Genomic DNA, 10175 nt, shown 5'->3' with positions numbered 1-10175 from the left:
TGCATTTTCTTTTGAATTTACGGAATTGACCCTGGGTTCTCGAAACTGAAGAAGCAAGCGGGTCTCATCATTTCGCCTTTTCATTTTCTTTACCCCTCTCTCCTCCCTATCGGTGATAGTGTGATTTCTCTCAAAAAGAAAGGAACCTCGCAAGTCGTATTCGATATCGTTAGAGATCATCAATCGTTCCTGTAAGTTCTTATAGCTTCTATCTGTGTCCAATCCCTCGTTGACGCATTCAATTTCGTTTCAACCATTGAAACTTAGCTTTGTCCTCAAAATTTTACTTTCTACTGGTCAGTTGATCTATCTATGTTACTTGAATTAATCATCTAAATTATCTGAAGCATTTTCTGAGATGGAGTAAGTTGAAAAATTCTGGTCAATTGCCATCGAAGCGATTTATTTATTTATTTATATTTTCGCGCTGGGAGTTTATGGGAGAGAGAATATTTATGGACAATTTGCTTTGTTATTAATCATGGCATTCAATATTGGATATCTTTTCCATCCTTTTGATTCCTTTAAAATTATTAAGACAAAATAAGATTAAGGATTTCATTTGTTTTCATTTATATATGTTCGAAATGTTTCCTTTTGAAATTCCGGAGGTTAAATTAACATGTGAATTCGACGATGAAGTTGCTATTCCTATCAGCCATTTTAGGAAGGTGCAAGGAGTATATGTTCGTATGTGTTACATTTCAATCGGAGTTATGGGACTCATTGTTGTTTTAAGAAATTTCGGGCTTCTGCAGAAAATATCGGAAACTTTTCGAACATTGGCCTCCAGTTTGAATTTTGATCGAGTTATTAATTTGAAGTGCAAGTAGTTGGTAGAGGATGGCGTGTAGGGGCTTCTGGGCGTGCCTTTTGAAGCTTCTGAACTTACTAATGACCCTTGCTGGTCTGGCCATGGTGGGCTATGGAATATATCTACTGGTTGAATATGAAAGAGCTGCAGATGAAACTGCTGTTTCTCCTTCCAGTTATGATCAAACTGTAATTCAATTTGGGCGACCTATCCTTACTGCTGTGTCGCTATCAGATAGTATTAACTTGCCCAAGGCTTGGTATGAATGCTTGCACTTTTTCCTGGTTTTTTACAAGGTTTAGTAAATGAGTAGTTGTTCCTTCTTGCAAACTATCGTAAACTTGACAAAGTTAATGTTTTGAACATATTTTTCTGCATTAGTTGGCCGCAATATCCAGTAAAATCAGTTAATGGAGATGAAAATTATTATATATTTATTTATTCTGGGTCAATTTTCTTCTATTGTTGCAAGTCGTAACTATGAAAAGTTAAAATCATAGTTGATTGAGGAGCACTGCTTCTCACTTCTTTTAGAACATTTTTTGGTAACTTGCAATGGAGATTCTCTGCCAGGAGTGTATGAGTTTTAGCAATCAGTATCTTCAATTAGCTTTTGGGACATGGCCTATATGTTGTGCATTTTCTTCCATGTTCTTGTTGGTCAAGTTTAGATTACAGCTGTCAAGCTTACCTAGCTTGGCCTTTGGGGCCATTCATCTTGTACTAAAACTAATTAAGGGGGATGAACCTTTTTCTTTTTTTTTTTTGGAGGTAAATAGATCTTGCGCTGAATACAAGTCTTTTTTGCTTTTCTGGTGGCAAAAAAAAAAAAAAAGTTTAGATCACAGCTGCAAAGTGAACTTTTACCATGTGATTAATTGATTGAGTTATGCAATAATTGAAGGTTCAAAAGTTAAGATTACGGCTGAGCATGGATTATTATTTGTTGTAATTGATGCACTAATGGCTCTTCTTTCTCTTTCCTATAAAGCATATCATGTTTAACTAATTTTCTTTGTTCATTTTATAATATGTTAAGCATTATGAAATTTTGAACTAACCATTATTTCTTCCACATGTCAGTTTCTGGGCAACTAATTACATCTATGAATTTCTGTAAGATGATAGAATCACCAGTAACAAGCCAGGTGTATCATGTTCATGTCATTATTGTGCAATATGATGGACCTGTGTGGCTTTATCCTTTTTTTGGTCTGTTTTTTCTTTTTTCTTTTTTTAATTCATGACTGAACTTCTACATTTATGTCATCAACTTCTATATTTTGCTTCTTCTATATGCATTTCGTTTCACTCACAACACTAAAATTGTTGTTTCACGCTCATACTTGCAATGCTTACCAAATTCTGATAGTTTTATAATGTCAAGTTAGTGAGGTCAGTCCATGTTGTCTTAATCTGTATGATAGTGATACTAATTGTGTAATTTGTGTTTGGCAGGTTTATTTACTTATTCATTGGTATTGGAGTAATTCTCTTTGTCATTTCTTGTTGTGGTTGTATTGGAATTGCGATGAGGAATGGATGCTGTCTTTGTTGTGTATCCTTGTAGAATGTCTTACGGAATTATGCTATGCCAGAAGTATTTAATTGTTGAATATTAATCTGCCCATACATGAATGGGTTGAAAGGTTCTGTTTTCATTTTCTTGCTTTACTTTGGTGTGCATGTGCATGTATATATCTCACGAGCATTATAAATAGTTTCCTTAACCAACAAAGTACTCAATTTTGGTGGTATTGCTGATCCTGGTGGAGCTTGGTTGTGCTGCCTTTATATACTTTGATAAAAGCTGGGAAAAAGTAAGTCGTGTATTATCATTTATGATCTGAAATTTAAGATGATATGGTTGTCATCTTATTGTTATGTACCTTTCAGGAAATTCCAGCTGACAAAACTGGAGATTTTGAAATGATATACAAATTCCTGAAGGAGAACTGGAATATTGTGAAATGGGTTGCTCTTGGGATTGTAATCTTTGAGGTAAGTAAGAAGTGGTGTGTAAGGGTATTCAACTTGTATCTATCCCGATTTGCTCGGTTCCATCCTGGTCATATCGAGACGGGTCTTGTTTTAGCCCGAAAACAATTAGGATGGTACTTTGTGGGACAGGACATGTGATTGCTCTTAGGACGTCTTGTCCCGTCCCGTCCTGTCTTGAATAATATATATTATTTTTTATTTTAAAAATATATATTAAATATATTAATTATATCAATTACAATTTCAATACGTGCAATTCTTATTTAAAATTTAAGGTTTTTTATATTGATAACTTTAATCACACAGAGTAAGCAGTACAAGGTAATATCTTTCTTTATAATATATTCATTATATTAATACAATTTATTCTTATATCTATCTATTTAATAATTTTTGTTTATATTGTATTTCTTACTTTATTTTCTCAAGAGTACTTAGCATATCTCAACTAAAGAAGAAGAACGATGACTTGATGTTATGCCTAGCTTGTCTGTTTTGTTGCTCTTATAACCTAGAGATCACTTATAATTGCTATCATAATGAGTTATACACTTGTAATTGTGATTGATGTAATTCAATAATTGACTTTAAATTGTTGCGGTTTATGTATTTGTGTTGTTTTAATTTTAAACTTAATAAATTACATGATTTAAAATGTTAATGAATGTTATTATTCAAACCTTTCTCCCACATTATCTGATTTATTGGGATGGCGGGACGTCGTGATCTCGTCTTGATTTCTAATGAGACGAGACGACTTTTAAGATGAGACAGAACATGAGATAAAAATTCAGTCCCAATCTTTTTTCGGGATGGGTGTCCCAATCCCGTCCTGTCCCGTAAACACCCCTAGTGGTATGATTTGCTTATGGAAGTAAGGAATTTTATTTTGCTGGCATAAATGTCTTTCTTTGCAGTCACTCATGCGTCCACTGAGAAGAGATGCACAGATTTACCCCCCCATACTATTAATTTCACGAAACATATTAAGAAGTTATATCTTCAAGCTTTGGATTACATTCATTAAGGATTGAAAATGTTTGAACCTGTGATGTGGAATTCAACCATTTTTTCTTTTTGCTTGGTGGATATCTAAAATAGCAAGGAGATGAGTGAAATGAACTGATAACTACCAGAATTCTACCAAATAATTTTATGTAACTAGATGATGCACAAATTTGAGAAATGAGTGATACTGTTTTGTGTTAATGACTTATGAATAATGTGGTTTGTTTGAATAATATCTTATATTAGAGTTTCTATGTTTTATATTGACGAGGTTGCTATTTCTTGTATTTAAGCATGATCTCTGGAGTCTGGATGTCATAGAAAATGGGAAAGAAAGTAGAAGAGAGATGGAGAAGTAGAAAGAATTGGGAAAGAATAAGGAAGAACAGAAGAGATAGAGAGAACCAGAGAGAGAGAGAGAGAGAGAGACTGGAGAGATACATTCTAATCAATAGACTTCCATTATGTCAATAGGCTATTTACAAATGAGGAGACACTGTGAGGTGCTCAAAAAAATAACAAAAGGAAATAAGAGAAACAAATCTGTTAAGATGATATGAAACAAAAATCTTATTCTATACTTTTCTCAGCAGTTATGCTTAGGACAATCTACAAAGGCTTGAAAGACTAGTTTTTTATTTGATGATATGCTAGCTTCTAAGTTGCTAGTCATACTTATAAAGCCAAATACAATAAAAAATACTAAATGAAATCTAGACAATTAGATAATTAAATAAAAATTGAATAGAATATCTTAGAATCTATATCTGAATAAAATACTGAATAAAATCTAAATAAAGTCTAAAAAACTAAATATCTAAATAAAATCTCCTGAAATCTATCCTAAAATATTCCCAAATCAAATAATAAAATCAAGCTTAATTTATCTTCTGATGCTTCTTTCTTGGATAAGTCTTTAATGGAATCCTATCTGGAATCTTATTAGGCATCTTAATATTTATAGGATTCCAGGAAGCATTAGGTAACATCATTAAAAGTCAATTAAACAACCTAACTATCCTCAACGACTAATGACTATCTAAATGGCATGTGCTTTTGTTATTTTCATATCAAACCCCTCTCCTAAGAGACCTTTGCCCTCAAAGGTTATGTTCAGCAATTTGAGGTTTTTTTTCAACAGAAATATTGAAAAGAGAGCATTAAACGCCAGGAAGCTACTGTCCACTGTCACTGTTCATTGGTCACTGTTGTTGCTGAATAAATGCAAACAATCAGCACGATACTTGAGCCCAAAAGCATGTTGAGTACTTGAGCAATCTTTCTCTATGTTGTAGGAGAACAAATAAATGGGTAGGGAATAACTGAATAAATAAAGCCCACTGAAAATACCACACCATAGGCATCCTTTCTACCGAGACTAATTTGTAATGTTCGCCCCACAATTTATTGATCCAATGCCAACCATTTCTGGGCTCACCACCATGCCATTTAGCTTCCTCAAGTGGGGCTGAAGTAACCAGACCCATGAAGGTGACTATGCTCACACCTTTTTCTGAATCAACACTGAGAGTTGTTTCTATCAACTTTTCCATTTTAATTTTTAGCATCTGCACCAGCTATTCCCTTGACTTTTCAATCTGAATAGTATAATCCCACCAGAAATAAACTTCTATTCCAAAAATGCCCTCGCTTGCCACCTACATAACAGATTTAATTTTGACTTTTCAGCCTGAACACCCAGCTATTTGAAGCCAAAGAAAAAATTTTTGTTTGAAAGTTGTCTCATCTTGCCACGCAACCCATACACATTTCTTCACTGCAATATGGCTACAAGTCTCGACTTGTGAGGCCTTACGGACCCAAGAAATAGCATTAGACAGCAACAAGGATGATGGAGGAGAGACACATGGTGACCGACGAACAAAACCCAAAAGTGAAGAAGAAACAAAACTCAACCATGAAGAAGCTGAGACATAAAATGATGGTGAAACCAGAGATGATGTTGGCAACAAGAAAGAACCAGCAAATCATGATTTTAGCTAGGAAACAGGGTTTGACAGTGTCGGAAGAATAACAGAAGGTGACAATGCTAAAGAACCCTGCGATGAGAAAATAGAGAGGGTAATGGTGGCTTTGTGAGTTGACCAAGCTGCGCTTGTGAATAGCTCTAGGTCCCAGAATGTAAGCCAGGACAGATGGGATTGGCAACCCCTACTGCTAAAGAGTTTGAGAGATTACTCGAGCCTATTCCATCTTTGAATTTACACAAAGAAGCTATCTTGAAATCCTGGGCTCGCCGTTCTTGCACTTCCACACACACTTCTTATGATGATGGCAAGGAAAACCCACAATCTTTAGGTGCAGCAAATAATTCTTGCTCATCAATGAACTCGTTTGGGCATGGTGGGAAGGGAACTGGACCAAACCCATCTTCTTCAACAGAATCAATTGGGGCATCGTCCAAGAATGATTCTTGCCTCAACAGTTTTCTTAAGTTTGCCACATCTTCCCTCACAGAACTCAACTTTCTAAGCTCTACAGCTATATTTTTAAGCTCCATTGCTATATGAGAAAGTTGTTTCATATTCATGATGCTGAGAATAACCTGGCTCTGGATACAATGTTATTATAGAAAATAGGAAAGAAAGTAAAAGAGAGATAGAGAAGTAGAACATAATTGGGAAAGAATGAGGAAGAACAGAGGAGATAGAGAGAACCAGAGAGAGCGAGAGAGTAGAGGCAGATTCTGATCAATAGACATCCATTATGGCGGTAGGCTATTTACAAATGAGGAGGCACCCTTATATTTATAGGATTCCAGGAAATGCTAAGTAAAATCATTAAGAGTCAGTTAAACAACCTAACTACCCTCATCAACTAATAACTAACTAAATGGCATTGCTTTTATTATTTTTGTATCACTGGACAAGCAGCCAATTTTTTTAACTTGATTAACAAGGGAAAACTTATTGCTCACAGTAACATCATCCCTCAGGGTCCTTACCCTTGGACTGAGAAAATGCAGTTTTGGTTTTCAGTTGATTTGATGTTAACGTGGAAAGAAAAAGCTGGAAGAGAGAAGGCAAGAGAGAATAGAGTGCAGATGGAGCTTAATAAGAATATTTTGGTAGCTTGGCATACCAACTTTGAAATTAAAAAACTTATGACTAACTTAAAGATATGAAGGAGCTTTTTAATTTTCCATTGATTTGTATGATATGTATAAAGGCTTTTGATGCCAATAAGAAAATCATTTTAAGAGAATTGTAAAACATTGGCATATCTTAATTATTTTGACCGTTGAGGCTTTCCAATTAAGGGATTTGTTTCCTTATCATCTTCACCATCACACTGTTGAGACTTGACCGTTGAAGCTTCAATCTTGCCATTAAAATGATTTGCAATCTTGCCGTTATAGTGATTTGCAATCTGTCTCTTATCTACAGTATCTGTTGGTCTAATGTGGCATATATGTTTGTTGCTGTGATACATTTCTGTCTGTTCAAGACCTTTAATTGGTGAAATTTTTATGACATACTTTGTAAAAACTATCTCGCAATTACAGGCCCTTATTTTCTTGATAGCCCTTATTGTTAGGGCCTCAAATAGGCCAGCAGATTATGACAGTGATGATGAGTTCATTAATCCAAGGCACCAAATCCGGCAGCCATTGATAAACAGACCAGCAGGCCCAGCAACAGGTGCACCAGTTCCCAGTGCGATTGACCAGCGCCCTGGCAGGAATGATGCATGGAGTACTAGGATGAGGGAAAAGGTGCAATCTCTTTTGTCTGCAGTTCACTTTAATCTTTAGTTTATAAACTATCTTTGTGGGACTGCTTAAACTGTCTGTCTTGACTCTATAAGAGATGCCTTTATGATCCCATGGTCATTGAAGGACGATTGAGATATGAGTTTTGCGCAGGATGTTTATGGTAAAGACTTTAGAATAGTAGGAGAATCTATTAAGTTAACTAGAGCAAGAATCTCACCCTAAAGAACTCAATAGCCAAAGTCGGAGAATCTCCAGAGGAAAATATGATTTATTTCTCAACGATATCCCCCTGGCATAGCAACTGGGGTATTTATAAACTGAAGCAACAACTGAATAACTCGAAATAATTGCCTAGAAGTCTGGACTAATAGATACTAACAGAATTGCACGGTAGACCTCACTACCTCACTAACAGAGTTGAGGTCTCCTATTATTCAGCAACTAACAACGAAATAATCCGACAAGTAATTAATTTAAATTAGCTATATACCTAATAATCTGCATAAAAGCATCGGTTTCACTTATCTTCCTTCTCTTTTTTCTTTGACAAGTGATTAGAGGTTTGTTATGCTGACCTGGATCCTTATCAGTTTAGATTTTCATTATTTGTGCATCCAAATATTTTTCTTTTAGTAGGATTTTCCTTGTGCCATCTGTTATATTTGAACCGTTCATCATTGTCCCAGTATTGCAATTTCCACTATATATAGCTCTGGTTTTTTTTTTTTTTAATACTGTTGAAATGGCTTTTCTTAGAGGATTTTTTTGTGAAGATTTCATGAGCTATTGTGAAATTCTCGTATACAATCTGTTGAGTTGATCTTTTCATGAATTGTTGGAACTCTATCGGAGAAGTTGGAAGATGCTTTTTGCATTGACATTTTCACATTCTAGTTGCTCAGAGTACTGCAATGTCACTGTTCTGCGGTGTCATGCAAGGCTTGCCTTGACATTTCCTTATGCTTAGCTCCGTTATATACATCTTGTACTTTTTGCACCTTGTCTGATCAGTGTGTTCAGCTATAATCAGAAAATATGCATGTATCTCTATTGCTTTTTGTTTGTGATGTTGTTTTTACATCTGACTGATACTGTTCTTCATCCAGTATGGGCTAGATACTTCAGAATTCACATACAACCCATCTGAGTCACATAGGCTCCAGCAAGGAAACTCTCAGCCAACTGAAGAAAGGAAACGCTGCACCATAATGTAATCACTTTGTGGATTGCTGTCCAAAGCCATATTAGGTTGACTTCCAAGGATTGTTTTTATGGGCAATGGCATTGAGACTAGAAGTTTGTCAGAAAAGTAGTCTTGTTGAGTTTGTGTACAACTCGCATTTTTCTTTCTGCATCTTTTCTTGTTATATCACATGGCAGCAGCAGCTCCATTTTGTTGTGTAATATCCGTAATGACATTGTGGCATTGTTTGTGTAGTTTTGGGTAGTGATGTGCTCTCTAAGGTGCATAGGCCTCATTTTCCTCCTTCGTCTTCTTTCTATTCTTCTCTTTTCTTTGTTTTTTTTTTTTAAATTAATTGTCTAGTCTTATTGGAGTCCTTCACATTTTTTTTTTTAATTGAGAGGTCAAACAGACCTGAGAATGCCAAAGTTTAGCAGGTTACAAATTATTTATCAGCCCAAAGATAGGCCAGGCAACCAACAGCAGGTTCATTCAAAATGCACAAGTCAAAGGTCCCATTACGGGCATCTCTAGCCAGAAAATTAGCCACCTGTGAGGTCTCATGATTAGAATAAGATGTTTCTATATCCCAATATGAGACAATCAGCTTAGAATAAGATGTTTCTATATCCCAATGTAAGACAATCAGCTTTTGTATCTCTATAATGTCAGGCCTCAAAGGATGATTAAGATCCCCACCTGTTTGGAGCAAGTGAATAGCTTCCAATGAGTCAGAATGACATGTAGTTTTATCCATATGATATTGCCTACGAAGCTGAAGACAAGTAAAAAGTTCTGCTACAATGGAAGGGGTAAAAATCCCAATTTGTTTTGGAATCCCAAAATCCAATTACCTTGAGAATACCTACCACATGTTGCATGCCCTTGATAGTCCACCGAACCATCCGCATTCAGTCGAAGGTAGTCCTCAAGAGGTGGGCTCCTTCTGTCTTCCAGTCTATCTATACTCTTGAAAATCTTGTGCTTCAGTCTTCCATTTCCCACTGATTCAGCAAGTTGCAATTTAGCACTATGTACAATATTAACAGCTTCAAGATGATTCCCTTCCCGTGTACCTTTGCATCTATTTTTTCATGGAAGCCAACAAATGGTCCAAAAGGTGTAGCCAAACCTGTTTGTTATTTGTTTCAAAACCGAAGTTGTTATTGAGCATTTCTCCTTAGCCATACTGCAAGTGATAGTGTATGAATAGTTGTTTTCTCACTATTGCACTCAAACAAACAATTGGCACTTACAGATAAAGCTCTTGCAGTTCTAAGAGAGTTGGTGGAGAGTCTCTCATGGAGAACTTGCCAGAAAAAGTGTTTAATTTTCTCAAGAATTAGCCATCTCAATATCTTCCTCCAAATAGGCTCGGTAGGATAATCTCTCCTCTACTGAAGAAAATGATAAGCAGACTTGACATTAAAATT

The 10175-nt window shown here is 35.7% G+C and overlaps 1 protein-coding gene across 3 annotated transcripts; it reads left to right on the top strand.

Annotated features, from left to right (window-relative positions):
• On the top strand, positions 1 to 9045 carry LOC129310983 (tobamovirus multiplication protein 2A-like). Of its 3 annotated transcripts, none has more exons than XM_054952893.1 (7): positions 1 to 191; positions 825 to 1073; positions 2273 to 2372; positions 2554 to 2634; positions 2711 to 2815; positions 7350 to 7559; positions 8666 to 9045. In XM_054952893.1, exons 2-7 carry the CDS (start codon positions 844 to 846, stop codon positions 8771 to 8773), a joined length of 834 nt encoding a protein of 277 aa, XP_054808868.1. In that variant the 5' UTR covers positions 1 to 191; positions 825 to 843; the 3' UTR covers positions 8774 to 9045. The 3 variants fall into 3 exon arrangements, with proteins under 3 accessions (XP_054808868.1, XP_054808866.1, XP_054808867.1); XM_054952891.1 differs by having other exon boundaries at positions 3 to 191; positions 759 to 1073; XM_054952892.1 differs by lacking the exon at positions 1 to 191 and adding an exon at positions 280 to 296 and having other exon boundaries at positions 759 to 1073.
• Positions 9046 to 10175: the final 1130 nt, after the last annotated feature.

This window comes from Prosopis cineraria, unplaced genomic scaffold (genome assembly GCF_029017545.1).
Source record: "Prosopis cineraria cultivar Desert tree isolate PC_DT_omini unplaced genomic scaffold, ASM2901754v1 PC5, whole genome shotgun sequence".
Classification (NCBI taxonomy): Eukaryota; Viridiplantae; Streptophyta; class Magnoliopsida; order Fabales; family Fabaceae; genus Prosopis; species Prosopis cineraria.
The sequence above is the reverse complement of the archived record's forward strand: the minus strand, read 5'-3'. Positions and strand labels throughout refer to the sequence as shown.

Bases quoted from the DNA above. Each gene is read 5' to 3' on its own strand.
- LOC129310983 (XM_054952893.1), top strand. From the start codon at position 844: ATGGCGTGTAGGGGCTTCTGGGCGTGCCTTTTGAAGCTTCTGAACTTA. The intron at 2,816-7,349 runs GTAAGTAAGAAG...TCGCAATTACAG, and splicing joins TTGGGATTGTAATCTTTGAG to GCCCTTATTTTCTTGATAGC. The intron at 7,560-8,665 runs GTGCAATCTCTT...TTCTTCATCCAG, and splicing joins GTACTAGGATGAGGGAAAAG to TATGGGCTAGATACTTCAGA.